We start from the raw sequence: 18,293 nt of genomic DNA on the forward strand, positions 1-18,293 counted from the left end.
TATATATATATATATAAAAATTATATTTCATGGAGCTGAGGTTGTAGCTCAGTGGGAGAGCACTTGCCTAGCACATGAGGCACTGGGTTCCATCCCCAGCACCACATAAAACTAAATAAACAAAGATATTGTTTTAAAAAAGATTATATTTCAGAGAATAACACTTCCCTACCTAAAATGCTTAGAAGTCTTCTATTCCATTAATATAAAATACAAATTCTTCAGATCAGCTTACAAAAGCCTTTCGTGATCTAAGTTCCAGCCAATCTTGTAATATTCTTCCACTTTAATCTCTAGCTACAGTGGTCCTTTTTTTCTGTTCACTGAACATGTTAAATTTATTCTTGCATTAATAACTTACCACTACCTTTTCCCTATTTGGAAAAGCCATTCTTAGAATGGTTGACTCCTTCTTTAGTTAAACATTAGCTTCATAATAGTAAAGGGTGTTTTCCTAAACACGGAATCTAAAGAAACCATATTGTCATTCTATCTCATCATCATCCAATTATACTTCTCTACACATAGAACAACGTATTTCAAGTTTCACTTGTACATTATTAAGATTTGCCCCATCAGAATATCAACTACAGGAGTCCAATGATCTTGTGTTTTGTTCCTCATGATATCGTTATGCCTAGAGCATAGTAGGCATTCAACAAATACTTGCAATTAATAGAAGTATGTATACAAAAAGCAGTGTGTAATCAGAGAAGATATTTACCAGGTCAAACAACTTTACAAACAGCTTGTAAAGTATGGCAATGGCTGTTAAAAGTGAACCACTGGCCACTACACAGCACTTCTGTATAATGAATCAAAATATTGATTTTGCAGCTTATGATCAAACATCAAAATTCAGGCATCTGAAAGGCACTGTGACCTTTTGTTTTTTGTACCAGGGATTGAACCCAGGGTCACTCAACCACTGAGCCACATCCCCAAACCCTTTTTTATATTTCATTTGGAGACAGAGTCTTGATGAGTTGCTTAAGGTCTAAGCTAAGTTAGGCTTTAAACTTGTGATTCTCCTGCCTCAGTCTCCAAAGCCATTGGGATTACAGAAATGTGCCACCATATCTAGCTGTGGACTTGAAGAAACTGGGTGGGAATTCAATACATTCAAGACTGTCTAGCCTGTTTACTGTTTTTCCACCTACTCTTTTCTTAGTGTTTTCAAGTTTAATCTCTATTTTCTTAATAGTAGGTTTTATCATGTAGTAAGTCATTCTTCTCTATCCCCATTTCTTCTTTTTTAAAAATAAGTCTTCAACTTTCTATTCTCAAATATTTACTCTTTTGGATAGAATTAAATTACATTCATTTTATTTTAAGCAGTAGCTGCCCACATGGTATAAACTCCTACCAAATAGGAACAAAATATATGCCTCAAATTAGTTTCTTTAGATATATTTATATAATTGTAGGTACTATCATAAATGAAATTTTTGTCTTTTCAAAGACAAATTCCTGAGTTCAAACCCCAGCACCACCAAAAAAAAGGGGGGGGGGGCAAATTCACATGATTAGAGGTGAATTAGAGTATTCAATTGATTAGGGATGAAATAATCATAGTTTTATAGCCTATCATCTTGATCAATTCTTATTATTTCTAAAATTTCAGATGACTCATAATTCCAAGAAAGAAAAAAAATCATCTGAATATAAGTTTATTTTTATACATCTTGAGGCAACAATTGACAGTTAGTTCCATTGCCCTATAACAATTCAGCCATACTTATCAAAAGAATTAAAAACATTTGTAACATGGCCAAATGAACCCTTTTCCAGAGATTTAGTCTAAGAAATGCAATTAAAGATTTATAAGCAATATTGTTCACCAATGTGTTTTAATAATAGTGAAAAACAGCCACAGATGAGCAAATGAGTAAATATATTATGGGTATCTAAGACAAGCTATTATGCAGACATTAAAAAATTATTTTTAAGAGCTGGGCATGGTTGCACCCTCCTGTAATCCTAGTGACTCTTTAGGTTAAGGTAGGAAGATCACAAGTTTGGGCCAGGTAGGACATCCTAATGAGACCCTGTCTCAAATAAAAAAATACAAAAATGCTGGGAATGTATCTCAGTGATAGAGTACCCCTGGGCAACCATCACCTTAACAGAAATCTTTCTTTAGAAGCTAACTTAATAATACTGGAAAATGCTCAGAACATACTGTTAGGTAAACACAGTTGCTCCAAACTGTTGGAACACACAGTTAAAAGTATTTTCATTAAGATTAACCACATGTTAAGCATATTAAAAAGGGCATACAAAAATAAATAGAGAGAAAATGCATCAAAATTCTAACATATGCTGTATGAGGTATGTACGCACACCTGTTATTCTGGCAACCTGGGAAGCTGAAGTGGGAAGACCTTGAGTTCTAGACTAGCCTTGGGAACTTGGTAAGATCCTGTCTCAAAATAAAACATAAATAGGGCTGGAGCTATAGTCAGTGGTAAAGCATTCCTGAATTCCATCCCCAGTACCAAAAAATAAATAAAATAAAAATCCTAACATGTAATTTTCTACTCTGAGAACTTTTTAAAAAAAATTATATAAACCTTAACTACTCTTGTCTTTTTAAACACAACCTATAAGTAAACACTATCTGTATTTCCTATTTTTATTGTTTTATTCTCTTTACCTTTGTACTTTTGTTTCAAAATTCTCTAGTTATGGACCCACTTCATACACTAAATATAAATATTAAAAAAATTCTACATTTAAAAATCACTGTACGCTTTAGTTTTATAAAATGTCAACAGATTATTTATATAAGGAACAAAATAAAACAGTTCAAATATCAGATTATATATTCTGAGTTGTTGGTGGTACCACATACACTATATTCACAATACATATGGCCAAGAGTCAGAAAAAACTTTGTTTTATTCAAGTTGTCAAAGTTACCCACAATGTAGAAAAACTGGTAGCAATTTCTTTTTCTTTTCTTTAAAGGCTCAATCTCTGGAGCTTAATACTGTTAATTAATTTGTTTACTGTATCTTACTTTTAAGATGATAACATATCTCAATGTGCCCAGCAAATAGTAAAAGTAGAAAAAACAGGGAGAGATTAAGCTTTTACAACTACCTGACTTTTATTAGATAAACCACTGTCTTACGAATATTGATTTATTTCAGAGATTTATAGTTCCTTAAGTAGTAAAGAATAAAGCTAAGAAAACTATCATTCCTAACACATCAGGGGGTAAAAATGTGGCTTACTATTCCTAAAAGGGAGGAAACGGCTATGTGATCAAAAAATTAACAAAGTGATTGGGCTTGGGGCTATAGCTCAGAGGTAGAGCACTTGCCTAGCACATGTGAGGCACTGGGTTCAATTCTCAGCAACGCGCATACAAATTTTTTAAAAAAAAGTCTATCAACAACTAAAAAAAAATTAACAAAACAAAATCTGATAATGCAAACATTCTTTTGTTTAACAAAATAATTTTATGTAAGGATCCAAAGGATTATGTACTAAATTCACCCTAACAGTAACTAAGTTGCCATGTAAAGCACTGAGGTATATTTGTTACAAGGACTTTCATAAACAGTTTCTGCTTCACATCTAGTTTTCAAGAGCTTTAGTCCTTAGAGGTAATCTTAGCAACAAAGGATTAAAAGAATTAACACCTATTAATATTAGTACTCAAAAATTTTCCATTTATTACAGTGTATAAAATCAATTTTAAATAATTAATCTCATTTGTTCCCAACAAAACTTTAAAATTAACCATTTATAGCAATTAATAAGCCTACAGCTATACTGCTTATTTGTTGATCTTCTAACTCCTATTCTAGCATTATACTGATAAGAATGTAAGCTACAAGAGAGTAGGGAATTTTGTCAACTCCAAGAAGAGTGCCTGACATATAAAGCCATTTAAATATTTGCTAAAATATATCATGAAATGAAACTCCCATTACAAAAATTATGTGTAAGTCAAAGCAGTAGAAAACAATTAGCATCAACCCTACAGGGCTACTGTAAAAAACAAACAAACAAACAAAAAAACCACCGAAGATCTTTCTATTATTCTGATAATATAACAGCACTCGAATTTCAATTACAATGGCATGAAGGGAAGAATATGTTTATTTGGACAAAATAAATGTCTGTTCTAAATGTGTGATTGTATGAAGAGCTATTTAAAGTATAACTCTAACAATTTTACCAAAAATATTAATGGTCTTACTAAAAAAGCAGTCACTTATGAGTAAAACATTTAAAAGATACAAAGGATTCATCTGTATCTAGAAGTAATAATTTACTCAAACAGGAAAAAACTGATGGGAAAGTGTCTCTTTCCTAGGAAATAGGTGATAAAATATTTTCATAGCCCATTCATTTAAAACACACAACACGTGTGAAATAGTTCAGAATTCTATGTTTAAATCTTTTTTACTGGAAGGATTATCATTAAATTTGTATTTCTGAGCAGGCTGGGAATATAGGTCGGTGGTAAGCACTTGCCTAGCAAGTGTGAGGCCCTGGCTTTGATCACAAATACCACAAAAAGAAAGAAACAAATTCAGGCTGATGATGTGCTCAGTCACAGAATGCTATAACCAGGATGCATGAGGCCCTAGATTTGATCCCCAGCAACACAAAACAAAACAAAAAAAAGTATTCCTGGAACTCAATGTTCATAAAGATATAATAAATTTTATATAATATTCCAGATTTCTTTTTACCTTCTCTACATATTTTTTTAATTATTTAGGTGCAATTATAGATCAAATTATATAATTTTCCTTTTCACACTCACCAATTATATAAAAGTATTGCTTCAATATAAGAGCTTTTAACCTGTTTGGAAGGTCAGAAGGCAGGGTTCACAAAAAACTTTTTTGAGAATCTCATGAACATTTGAAAAAGATACGCACATACACAAAAAGTTTTCTCATCACAGGGGAGAGAAATTACTTTTAGGGACACTTGCTTTAGGATGATTATAATCATCCTAAAGCAAGAAATGTGTATTCTTGAAAACGTTTTTCAATATCATTTATATTACTCATATTTCTCCTAAACACTATGTGGTCACCACAGTTCTTACAAAGGAAACAAATACTGATAGAAAGTTGAACATAAAATTCTGTTACCAATTTTTTTTATTAGAATAGAAAACATTTGCTGTTTGAGGTTCTAACTCCAAGTTTAAGTTGTCCCTAGTTTACTATAGAAAAGTATAAAAGCAGGATCATTATCACTGAATATAACATGAAAGAATTTGATAATAAAACTGAAAGCAACTTTACTACCAAAGTACTGAAATATTCTATTTTTAAAGAAAAATAGGACACATCATCATATATATGTAATAACCATTCATGGAAAAATGGTTACTGTAAATTATGCCGAACGCATGTAAGCCAAATAATATGTTGTACTATAAACAGGTTTCCTTCTATTAAAATTAATACTTTTTAAAGACAGGGAATATAGCTCAGTGGCAAAACACCTGCCTAGCATGCATGAGGCCCTAGGTTTGGTTCCCAGAATAACCAAAAAAAAAAAAAAATTAATAATATACTTTAATGATGAACTCTAATTCAATGGATATTTTTCAAAGCATATTAAAAGTCTGATATTTTACTGCTATATCCATGCTCTAATTTCAACAATATCAAGCTTACCTTTCTTTTCGGTCCGGATTGCTTAAAACATGAAAAAGAAAAAAAATGTAAGAGGCAAGACCTCATTGTTGATTTATCATTGTAGTTGCATTAACTGTAGTCAATAAGGTAAAACTATATTGTGATCAATTTGTTTTAAAGGCATTTTATGTATATTAAGTACTATGTTGTAAGTGTTATCCAAGCTATTTTTCATTTCTTGTTAATACCCAAAATAATTTAAACAATCTTCTTATGTTCTTAACAAGAAGAAAGATGAATATACACAAATATGAAAATAAATTATTGAAAGGACTTTATCAAACATTTGAAGATACTCATTATTTTAGGAATTTTAGGACAGTTATAGAGTTTCCAAGAATAGTAACATTTCCTTAAAGTTACAAAATTTTTAGTCATTCTATTATCAGGTATGAATATGTGCTTTCGAGTAAGAAAAAAATTGAGGCTGCACAGTATTTGAGACATAATAAAAAAGTCTGAGATTATGGGTTGGGGTTGTGGCTCAGTGGTAGAGCACTCGCCTAGCATGTGCAAGGTCCTGGGTTCGATCCTTAGCACCACGTAAAAATAAATAAAGGTACTGTGCCCAACTACAACTAAAATAAATAAATTAATTAATTTTAAAAAATTAAAAAAAAAAAAAAAAGGTTTGAGATTTAAAATCATGTCCTGGGCTGGGATATGGCTCAAGTGGTAGAGTGCTCCCCTGGCACGCGTGAGGCACTGGTTTGATCCTCAGCACCACATAAAAAGAATAAAATAAAGATGTTGTGTCCACCTAAAACTAAAAAATAAATAAATAAATAAATTTTAAAAAATAAAACCATGCCCTCTTATCATAAGTACTATGTATAAAAACTCCACATTTCTCCACAGTTCCTAGAAGCTCAAAAAAAGAAACTTCACTTAAAAATAAATCTATACAAGATTGACATCCTGTAATTACTTTATCTTTATTATGAAAACAACTAAATATAAAACTAACTGTAAGCAAAGCACAGTTTGTAAAATCCCCAAATTCCCATACTACCTCTTATATTCATGTGGAGCACATAAAATAATTTAATTCCAGAAAATTATGGGAAAAAAATATGGTAACTTATTTGTATACAAACACACTCAAAAGAAACAAAATCTTTTTCAACAATAAAAAATCATAAACTTACATAATACATTTGAAATTTTACCCCTGCTATTTAAAAAACATATAAAACTATTTTGGACAAATGACCAAAAAATGAGACAAATTCATCACATTCCTATTAAAATAAGTGAAGCAAAATATATAAGTTTAAATACAGCCTGTTTTACCCTACATATGGAGTTATATTTCTAGGAAAAGCAAAATAAAAACCAAAAGTTAGGCATTAATACCTAATCTAGTCATCTCCAACTTCACACTGTTGAGCCAAAATGAGAAGAGCTTAGTACTCTCATTTTGCTTTTTTTTAAACTCACCTGTACACAGGAAAGAAGACAATATAGAATAGAAACAAAAGAAACCTAGGTTTGATTCTTCCCAATAAACCAAGTTAGTTAGGAAGAGGAAAAAACAAAACAAATATATATATATATATATATACACACACATATACATATTTAAGAAAAATGGACATGAGAGTATAAGTGTGCATATGTGCACGTTCACTTTTCTTATTGGGAAAAATAAATCTACTATGATGTCTAACAATCAAGTCATGGCATTTTTTAAAAAGCTTTAATATGTGTTTATTATAAAGTCCTACACTAGAAAAATCTTAAATATGCATGTGTGTGTGTTTGCGTGTGTGTGAAAAACAATCTGTCTGTGAATTACAAGCATTTCTTGAAAATTCAAATTAAGACCTGAAAAAATAAATTTTAGGAGAAGCTATCTTTAAAACCTTGTGTTTACCCTCATTTGAGGCCTGACAATTGTGCCAACTGCTTGTTGTCAATCATTTTAAGCAAAGTTTTCTTCACACTTTGAAGATGTGATTCTATCTGGTATACTCAAAAGTACCTGTAATACCTCCTCCTTCGTGACTTTTCCCATGCTTTATAATATTATTACAAATACTTTGTACTTCTCTACTAAGGCACTTAGGTAACCATTTCTCTGTCTTTCTATCATTTGCTCTAATTAAATTTGAACTTCAAGGGCAAGAACTTGGTCATATCTTTGAATATGTTTCTTACCTATGTCTATTGCATAAAATTAGTGTTTTTTTAATATTCATCTTAAAGAAAATTGGAAAAATTCTTAATGACTGTCTTTGAACCTCAAAAATCTTTTCAATGATAGTCACACTGCAGTTGGAATAAGACATATTTATTCTTATACAGAATAAATAAAAGAAAAATATTAAGTAGAATCTGTTCTGCTTACTTGACTCTAAATGTTTTCTTAACTGTTCCTAATCACTCTTGTCAAATATTTTCACTCAGGATTGTTTTCTTTTGATCGTTTCTTTGAAATTAATTTAGGTTGTCGCTGTTTTTGAAGAAACAATGTTTTATTACTAAGCACTAGTTCTTATAAAATGAATCTAATGATTTACAAAGATGAGCAATGATACATATGCAAGGTAGAATAGGTGTCAAAATTAAGAATAAAATGGGGGCTGGGGATGTGGCTCAATGGTAGAGCACTTGCCTAGCACATGAATCACTGGGTTCAATCCTCAGCATCACATTAAAAAAATAAAATTAAGCCAGGCGTAGTGGAGCACCCCCATAACTCAGTGGCTTGGGAGGCTGAGGCAGAAGGATCAGAGTCAGCCTCAGCAAAAGTGAGGCACTAAGCAATCAGTCCTGTCTCCAAATAAAATACAAAATAGGGCTAGAGATGTGGCTCAGTATCAAGTGCCCCTGAGGTTAATCCCTGGTACCCTCAAACCCCAAAAATAAAGTTTAAAAAAAAAAGATTAAGAATAAGGGACTGGGGTGGTGGCTCAATTGTAGAGTGCTTGCCTAGTGAGCACGTGAGGGGCTGGATTCTATCCTCAGCACCACATAAAAATGAAATAAAGATATTATGTCCACCTACAACTAAAAAATAAATATTAAAAAAGAATAAAATGAAACACAACCCAATTTCCAGACTATAATCATCTTTCAAACATTCCAATGAGGACATAAAGGAAGGAGAATAATAGGTCATGGTGTAAATAATACCAAACTGATAACTTCAAAAGCAATAATAATTTAATATTTTAAGCTGTAAAATATAATCAATGTGATTATAAATTTTAAATTAGGGCTGGGATATACTCAGTTGGTAGTGCTTGCCTTGCATGCACAAGGCCCTGGGTTCAATCCTCAGCACTATAAAAAAATAAAATAAATAAATTTTAAATTAGTAATTCCACTTAGACCAGATTTTCATAATATCAAGAATATAGTTTTTTAATCAATAACAATCTATTAGTGTGATCAGTGTGTGGGCATGTGTTTCCTCTTCTTCCCTTGCCACAATTACTCTTTTATCACATTTTCATGTTTGTCCCACATGTAGGTAAAGAGTTTGTGTACTTTGCATTAGGGAAAGCCAATTTTTGGTATGTACATTAATTTGTCTTAATTGAACTTATCAAGTATCTTATGTGATACTCTGATAACACATTTAAGTAAAAAAAATTATGAGAGATTTAAGGTTTTCTATATAAACATGGAATATATATAAGAAGGAATCCTAAGGTTCCAGACACATTTTTTAAATGAGTACCAGCCTCGATTTTCATTTTTAAAAACAAAAAATAGCATCTAAAGTGTTTCTTTAAATTTTATCAGCTATAAAAGACTACTTATAATGCAGTACACTATTTAACTGCTAGAATCAAATGAAAGGGATGTTAACATTTCAAAAATCATTCTGAAAAACCTCAAAAGCATACCAGGCTTTCCTCAACTATTGCTTTCATTATTTCAATGTTGAAGCCGGACTTTCAAGATCAATGAGAACTCCTAAATCTACTAAAATCAAGATTATCTCAAACATTTAAAAAATAGCATAATTTGTTTTATTACTATGAAACCTTACAAAGCAAATAAAGTAATAGCTATAGTTTTACTCTCCAGAGCTCAAATACCAAAAACTGAGCATTTTTAAGTCAAACACTGTATGGTCAATATCATAAATCAGTTTAATTTAAATATCTCTTAGATATTGAATTGTAATGCAATACAGTGACTTGTATTTTAAAATTCTCTATTTATAAAATGTGATTATTTCAAAAACAGAAATAAAATAAGAAAATTTCAGGTCATAAATTATTTCAGAGATCTACCTCTTTTTCTCTCCACAAAGGAAAAAAAAAGTTTGTTTTAAAAAAAAGAAAAACAACTCCTGTTAAAAACAAATAGAATTAGAATCCTTACCTTTGGGCTGCTGTTTTTACTACTGGTATCTGTGCATGAGCATGATGAAAACGTCTACCATGAACTACAGTTCCAGAACATAATGATGCATTTTGTGTATTTTCACTGCAAAATTTAAGAAACAAAAATAATCTAAACAAGAGAAAATTACATACACAATGACAAAATAAATTCTTCTAAAATCTAAGTATACACAATAAAATCTTTACCATTTAAAAAATTTATAGATAAGCTCAATTAACTGTACAAAACTGTCCCTTGGAAGTTTTTTTTTTAATGTTTCCCATACAGTTTCAGGGGAAAAATAACAAATAGAACCCTAGAACGGAAATCCAGAATCCTAAATTTTATTTCTGATTCTGCCACTAAGTTGAAAGTTACTTCACCTTTATGGATCTCAGCTATTTATAAAGTGATAGAGGAGAGCAATTTTTTAACCCCACTTCTGGTTTGTTACTGATAGTCCAATCCTAATCAGTAACAGTGGTTCACTATAAGCGCTATGAAAGTTGGGTTATATCTGGAAGAGGAATAAGAAATCTATAAAAGAAAAAAAATCCCTTGTTGAGACAATCTTAATTAGAATATCTTAAAAGACATTATGACCATCCCACCTTACAATGCCTTCTATTTCTAATATTATCACTGAAATTCCACTAACTAAATCAAAGTAAACGCATCAGATAACTGCCTATTGAAATGTTTTTTTCAGTGTTCTATTCAGAATCAAGAAATCACTGCAATCAACCCTACCCCCAAGATTCAAAGCAAAGAATCTACACATTAAGACCATCGTATATCTTGACCTACTAACAAATTCAAAAGAAAAGGTACAGGGTAGTTTTATAGTTAAAAGATAGTTATCTTTTGGTGTTAAACCCTTTATGTTTTATGTAGGGTACTGGGGTGAGGTGCTTATACCTCAATTTCTTATTGTTGTTCAACATGTTAAGTCCAATTGGGTTGCCTTTCAAAGTTTTAAAACTTTCAGTCTTATTTCGTCTTACATATGTCTTCAAGATGAAATCACCAGAACTAGCAGCAACAGTTTCAGATGGTTGATTTAACTGTAAAAAGATCCATAAATATTAAAGAGTTAATAAACATAAAGAGTTAATAAAAATAAAATTTATCAATAAATATTTTAAAACTCATTTGTTAAAAAAATAAGTAAAAATGTTATTGGGGATAGGAGGATGGCAACAGCAGTGGCATAAACCTGAGAGTAATTCAATTACAGTACTTTTCCCTAAAAACAGTGCATATTTTTAGGAAAGGGGAGTATATTTTCTCTTCTGTAAATCTCTCCAAAGATAGTTGAAAAAAAGAAGGATAGTGGATCTTAGAATAGCTTTCTCCAGAGAGAAAAAGAAAATAATTCCTATGCTTAACAAGTCTTGTTGCTATCCAAAGGACAGTACTGCCAAATGTGGCAATCAATAGTCAATTTAACTTAGGCTTTTCTGTAAGGATTTTTGCTTTACATGAAAGTTTCTATATCAACACAGAAATTTAGATAATGTCTTTATGCCTTCATGGATGCAAATGTTAGCATAAACATATTATAATCACCTTGGGGAGATCAATATAACATAATGGCCTTCCTTAAGCTCTCATTGAAGACACCAACCTTTGTTATAGTCATCACTTAAAAGCTGTTTTCCAACAATTTATGGCTAAAAGGTCCTAAATTCTCAGTGATAATTTTCCCCAAATAACATTCTGAATCATTCTTATGCACTTTAATTTCATTTGTTGTTATTTTTTAAGACAGGATCTCTTCTATGTTACCCATGCTAGCCTGAGCCTCCTGAATAGCTGGGACTAGAGGTGAGTGCCACCATACCAAGCAGTTTAATTTTTCTTTTTTTTTGGTGCCACAGCTTGAACGCAAGAGGCCCTGAGCCACATCTCCAACCCTTTTTATTTTTTATTTTGAGAGAGGGTCTCACTAAGTTACTTGGGCCATCTTTGAACTTGCAATCCTCTTGTCTCCGCCTCTTGAGATGCTGGGATTACAGTGTGTGCTACCACACTGACTTAATTTTATTTTTGAAACAATCTTTTATTTTCTTTTTTACATTTCTTCAAGAAAACATAAGATAGTGGCAGAATGTGATGGACATCATTATCAAAAGTACATGTATGAAGACTTGAATTGGTGTCAACATACTGTTATACAAACAGAGATATGAAAAACTGTGGTATATATGTGCATTAAGAATTGTAATGCAAAGAAAAAAACCAAAGTACATGTATAGAGGCATGAATTGGCATGAACATACTTTATATACAGATATATGAAAAATTGTGCTCTATATGTGTAATAAGAATTGTAATGCATTCCACTGCTGTCCTGTATTTTAAAAGAAATAAAATCAATAAAAAATTTAAAAAAGAAAACATAAGATGGTATCTTGATTTTCCCCTAAGTATTTATATAGAAACCCACAGTACCTCAAGAATTACACAGTTTCATATAAAATGTCACAAAACTCTATAAAAGTGGATAGACATAGAATCTGATATTTTATATAAAGTCTATCCAAATATTCAAATCTTTTGTTATAATGTAAAAAGTAGTTAATACAATACATAGGATGGCTATAGACAACACAAACTCCACCATCATAAGCAAAAGGATCTTAAAAATTCTTCATTTTCCAATTTTGTTGCCTGTACAGCGCTTATAGGTTATGTAATTTTAGTCAACAAGAAAACAACCAGTAATTTTAGCTTTGTCAGATAACTATGTATTTCATTAAAAAAAAAAAAGATCTTTTATTGTATTGTCAAATTCCCTTAGAAAAAAGTTTCCTACCATCTGTCATACTTGGAATAGAGCACCAAGAAAAAGAAATCACTTTAAAATAGAATCACAGAATGTAAATTTGTAAAGCTTGTCTTATCACATAATTCTAACTGCACAAAAACTCAAGATATAATTGCTGAATTAAAACACTACACATAAACTATTTTAGATACCTGCCACATTTAACTTTTCCTAAAAGTTTTTATTTTCCATCACTTTATTTGAACTCTTAATTTGGTAAGCTACCTCAAATTATTGGTGAGAAAATAAGACATAAAATGGAGCCATTTATGGCTGATTATCTTACAAATTAGAGCATAACTATTAACAAAATCAAAATGATACATTCAGCCAAATGTGGTAGCATTTGCCTATAATCTTAGCTACTAAAGTGGCTGAATCAAGAGGATCACAAACTAGGCCAGCCTGAACAATTTAGCAAGACCTTGTCTCAAAATAAAAATTAAAAGCCAGGCACAATGGCGCACAACTGTAATCCCAGCAGCTTGGGCTGAGGCAGAGGATCACAAGCTCAAAGCCAGCCTCAGCAACTTCACGAGACCTCATCTCAAAATAAAAAATTAAAAGAGATGGTGAAGCACTCAGTGGTAGAGTTCAATCCCCGTAATGCAAAAACAAAAAGGAAAAAAAAGCAAGAGCGCTATAAAACAGATGGATTAGCACAAAACAATCACATTTCTAGAAAGCCAACTAAAACACAGGCCTCACTGAGGTCAGTTACACATTAACAAAGAAAAACTATTAAATAACTACATTTAATAATGTTAACAAAATGTAGCCATGAGGGAAGATATAATGCTAGTGCCATGCATTATATGAATTACATAGTTTCATATAAAATGTCACAAAACTCTATAAAAGTGGATAGACATAGAATCTGATATTTTATATAAAGTCTATCCAAATATTCAAATCTTTTGCTATAATGTAAAAAGTAGTTAATACAATACATAAATGCGTATGATTGTTTTCCAGTAAAATTTTACTTTATGGACACCAATTTCAATTTTATATATTTACTTGTTGTGAAATAGTATCCTTTGATTTTTTTTAAAGCATTTAAAAATGTAAAACCACTCTAGCTTATGGACCAAAATTTGCAGGCCATATTCAACTCATAAACCTTCCATTTGCCAATCCCTAAATGTTAACATCAATCATTATGTAACTAATGCATAACCAATCACTAGAAAATAAGTTCCACAAGAAAAATAAACTTATCTATTTGCTAGCACCAAGAACATTGTGTTCAAAATGTATTTACTAGCCGGGTGTAGTGGTGCACACTTGTAATCCCTGCACGCCTGAAATCCCAGCAGCTCAGGAGGCTCAGGCAGGAGGATCGTTGAGTTCAAAGCCAGCCTCAACAAAAGCGAAAGCCTGTCTCTAAATAAAATATAAAATAGGGCTGGGGATATGGTTCAGTGGTTGAGTGCCCTGGAGTTAAATCCCTGGTATCAAAACAATAAAAAAAATAAAAAATAAATTTACTGTATGAATAAATATTTCATTGAAATTACTAAATGTGCAAAAATCATCACATAATTAATTTTAGGAGAGAACAGATGCTCAGAAAATTTAACACATAATAATTTCAGAACAATAAGAGAGCCCTAAAAGATATTAAAAGATTACTGGCATTAAAAATGTTTAAAAACAGGGACTGGGGATGTGGCTCAAGCGGTAGTGCGCTTGCCTGGCATGCATGCGGCCCGGGTTCCATCCTCAGCACCACATACAAAGATGTTGTGCCCGCCAAATACTAAAAAAAAAATATTAAAATTTTCTCTCTCTCTCTCCCTCCCTCTCTCTCACTCTTACATACAATCAATCAATAAGTACATGAAAAAATGCTCACCATTGCTAGCAGTCAGAGAAATGCAAATCAAAACTACCCTAAGATACCATCTCACTCCAGTAAGATTGGCAGCCATTAGGAAGTCAAACAACAATAAGTGCTGGAGAGGATGGGGGGGGGGGGAAGGGCACTCTTGTTCATTGCTGGTGGGACTGCAAATTGGTGCAGCCAATTTGGAAAGCAGTACGGAGATTTCTTGGAAAGCTGGGAATGGAACCACCATTTGACCCAGCTATTCCCCTTCTCGGTCTATTCCCTAAAGACCTAATAAGAGCATGCTACAGGGACACTGCTACATCGATGTTCATAGCAGCACAATTCACGATAGCAAGATTATGGAATCAGCCTAGATGCCCTTCAATAGATGAATGGATAAAAAAAATGTGGCATTTATACACAATGGAGTATTACTCTGCAGTAAAAAATGACAAAATCATAGAATTTGGAGGGAAATGGATGGCATTAGAGCAGATTATGCTAAGGGAAGCGAGTCAATCTTTAAAAAACAAATACCAAATGACCCCTTTGATATAAGGGGAGTAAACAAGGACAGGGTAGGGACTAAGTGCTTGAGAAGAAGATTTACATTAAACAGGGATGAGAGGTGGAAGGGAAAGGGAGTGAGAAGGGAAATCGAATGGAAATGGAAGGCGATCCTCAGGGTTATACAAAATGATATATAAGAGGAAAGGAGAGGTAAGACAAGATAATACAAATGGAAGAAATGATTTACAGTAGAAGGGATAGAGAGAGAAAAGGGGAGGGGAGGGGAGGGGAGGGGAGGGGAGGGGGGATAGTAGAGAATAGGACAGACAGCAGAATACATCAGACACTAGAAAGGCAATATGTCAATCAATGGAAGGGTAACTAATGTGATACAGCAATCTGTATACGGGGTAAAATTGGGAGTTCATAACCCGCTTGAATCAAACTGTGAAATATGATGTATTAAGAACTATGTAATGTTTTGAACGACCAACAATAAAAAAAAAAAGTTTAAAAACATTTAAATCCCAAAATTGAAATAAAAACAGGACTGGGACTGTGGCTCAGCTGTCACACTTGCCTGCATGTGTGAGGCACTGGGTTTGATTCTCAGCACCACATATAAATATATAAAATAAAAGTCTATCAACAACTTAAAAAAAAAACAAACTTGGGCTGGGGCTGGGGCTGTAGCTCATTGGTAGAGCGCCCTCCTCACACGTGTGAGGCGCTAGTTTTGATAACCAGCACCACATAAAAATAAAGATACTATGTCCAACTACAACTAAAAAAAAAAAAAGGTTTTAAAAAACAAAACAAACAAAAACTTAAAACAGTAAAGAAAGCACTAAATACCAAGAGGAAAAAAAAACAACCGTGATTTTGAAAAAGAACCAACAGAAGTTCTACAAATGATGTCATTGAAATGTAAAAAAAGAAAGGCTGAGATAGGAAGATTTCAAAATCAAGGCCAGCCTTGGCAACTTAGGGACCCCGTCTCAAAATTAAAAAAGAAAAAAGATCTGGGACTATAGCTCTAGATTCAGTCCTCAGTAGTTGGGGGTGGGGGGAATAAAGAAAATAAAAGAAATCAAAGGGCAGATTAAACAGCAGATTAGAGACAGCTGAAGATAAGAATGAGTGATTTGGAAAAAAGAACCAAGAACATTACCTAGAATATAAAAGTGATGTTTTTCTTGTTTATTATCTTTTTTTCTATTAAACTTAAAACACAGGATAAAGGATATGAAAAAAGCAATAGTCTGCTGTCTACTAAGAATCCCCAAAAGAATAATATAGAAAGGCAATATCCGTGGAGATAATAGCTCAACTTCAAGACATATAAGTCTTTATAGAGGACCAGTGAAACTATTCAAGACCAAAGCCCAAAAGCAAAGAGATTATTCTGTTTTTAAAAAAAAGCATATTAAGACACTATGAACAAAAATAAAAGGTCTTTCCTAATTCCATCAGAATTACAACCTTTTTCCAATAGAAATAGAAATTGGTTTCAAGTAAGGATCCAAACAGACCTACTTATTACCACAAGCCATTCAAAATCTTAGGATATGTAAACTCCTGGGATACATAACAACTTTTTAAACTTTATTTTATATATATAATATATATATGTGTGTGTGTGTGTGTGTGTACATACACACATATATATTAGTTATTGATAAACCTTTATTTTTTATTTACATGTGGTACTGAGAATTGAACCCAGTGCCTCGCACATGCCAGCCAAGTGTGCTACTGCTGAGCCAAAGCCTCAGCCCCAATACACAACAACTCTCTAAAGGATAAACAGTTATGGACAGCTTTAAGGAAATCAATTTCTAAATCTCAATCTATAGTTTTACATTTCCTTAAAACTGAATTACTTTTAAAATCATCTTGAGAAAGGTACTAATATAATAGGTCTTTCCCATTTCCCTTTTCATAATAGTTCCTTTTTCTACTTTACAAAAAGAAAGATATAATTCTCTACTGTATTAGGATCTAAAAAAAATTTCTGCAAGAAATAATTTGAAATACTAGGGTATGTGAACTCTCTTTTAGTAAGTAAAATAATGGCAGGATGTTGGTTCTTTCCTTGTTTTAAGAACACTTTTATCAAAGGTCTTTGAAGGATGAGTTAGAAACTGGATATATTAGGCCAAAGTAGGATTTTTATTGGGTTATTGCAAAATGGAAAAGCAAAAGTTATGAAAATTTGCATTTACTGACTATATTCAGAAAAATATTGCTCAAGGGGAAAATCAAAGGAAAAGGATGCAAAGACAACATGGTATAAAAAATGTTTTTAAAAAATACTGAAATCTGCTGTGTCTTATCACAACCAGGTAACAAATTCAACTCAAAACCAACACTGTATTTATCTTAGAATTCTGAAGTGAAACAATTATTGTGAAGATGCATATTTACATTTAATAAATACATAAATGAAATATAAATGAAGTGAAAAAATGACAATAGACCTTTATAGATATAAGAATGGGACAATGTAACTGACCTCGTTTTTTAATTTTATGTAGACATTCTGCATAAGCTAAATGAACTAAACATGCAATATCAATATTTTAAATAAAATACAAAACCCACAAAATATAAAATATCTTACAGGAAGTATTGACCAAACCATAGTAAGGACTGTATCCTCAAACTGGCGATGTAGCTCAGTGGTAGAGCACTTCCTAACATGCAAGTGGTTCCTGGGTTCACTCCCCAGATTACCTCCCCAAAAAAGGTGAAATTAATAAGTATTAATAAGAATTAATAATTTCTTAGAGTATTGGGTTTTCCTAAAAAAGGGGTGGGGTGGTGACTAGAAGTAACAAATATAATTATTAGCCACTCAAATCCTAATGAAATCATTCCCTAAAATTCAGAAAGCCTATTATTAATAACTAGATGACAAATTATTTTTGTTTTAGAAAAACAAAATTATTTATATATAGTAAGAATTTGTAATACATTATCTGCTGTCATATATAAATTTTTTTTTAGAAGGCTGATATTTCACACTTCTCTTTTGTTCAAAAATCTACCACAGGGAGACTCAAGAATACAGTGAGAAAAGCCTGTGCACTGGAAA

At 32.0% G+C, this 18,293-nt stretch overlaps 1 protein-coding gene across 6 annotated transcripts in view; it reads right to left on the reverse strand.

Moving 5' to 3' along the window:
• Window positions 1-18,293, reverse strand: part of Senp6 (SUMO specific peptidase 6) — a 109,526-nt gene that overhangs the window by 67,121 nt on the left and 24,112 nt on the right. For 3 of the 6 annotated variants that reach the window (XM_013365207.4, XM_013365208.4, XM_040282971.2), the window contains 3 exons: window positions 10,941-11,086; window positions 10,020-10,124; window positions 5,658-5,678 (listed from right to left, as the gene is read on the reverse strand). In XM_013365207.4, the coding sequence (XP_013220661.1) occupies window positions 5,658-5,678; window positions 10,020-10,124; window positions 10,941-11,086 (272 nt within the window). Of the gene's footprint in view, window positions 1-5,657; window positions 5,679-10,019; window positions 10,125-10,940; window positions 11,087-18,293 lie in introns of those variants that run through there. The other 3 variants (XM_021720222.3, XM_040282972.2, XM_040282973.2) reach the window with 3 other exon arrangements.

This window comes from Ictidomys tridecemlineatus, chromosome 8 (assembly GCF_052094955.1).
Source record: "Ictidomys tridecemlineatus isolate mIctTri1 chromosome 8, mIctTri1.hap1, whole genome shotgun sequence".
NCBI classification, from domain to species: Eukaryota; Metazoa; Chordata; class Mammalia; order Rodentia; family Sciuridae; genus Ictidomys; species Ictidomys tridecemlineatus.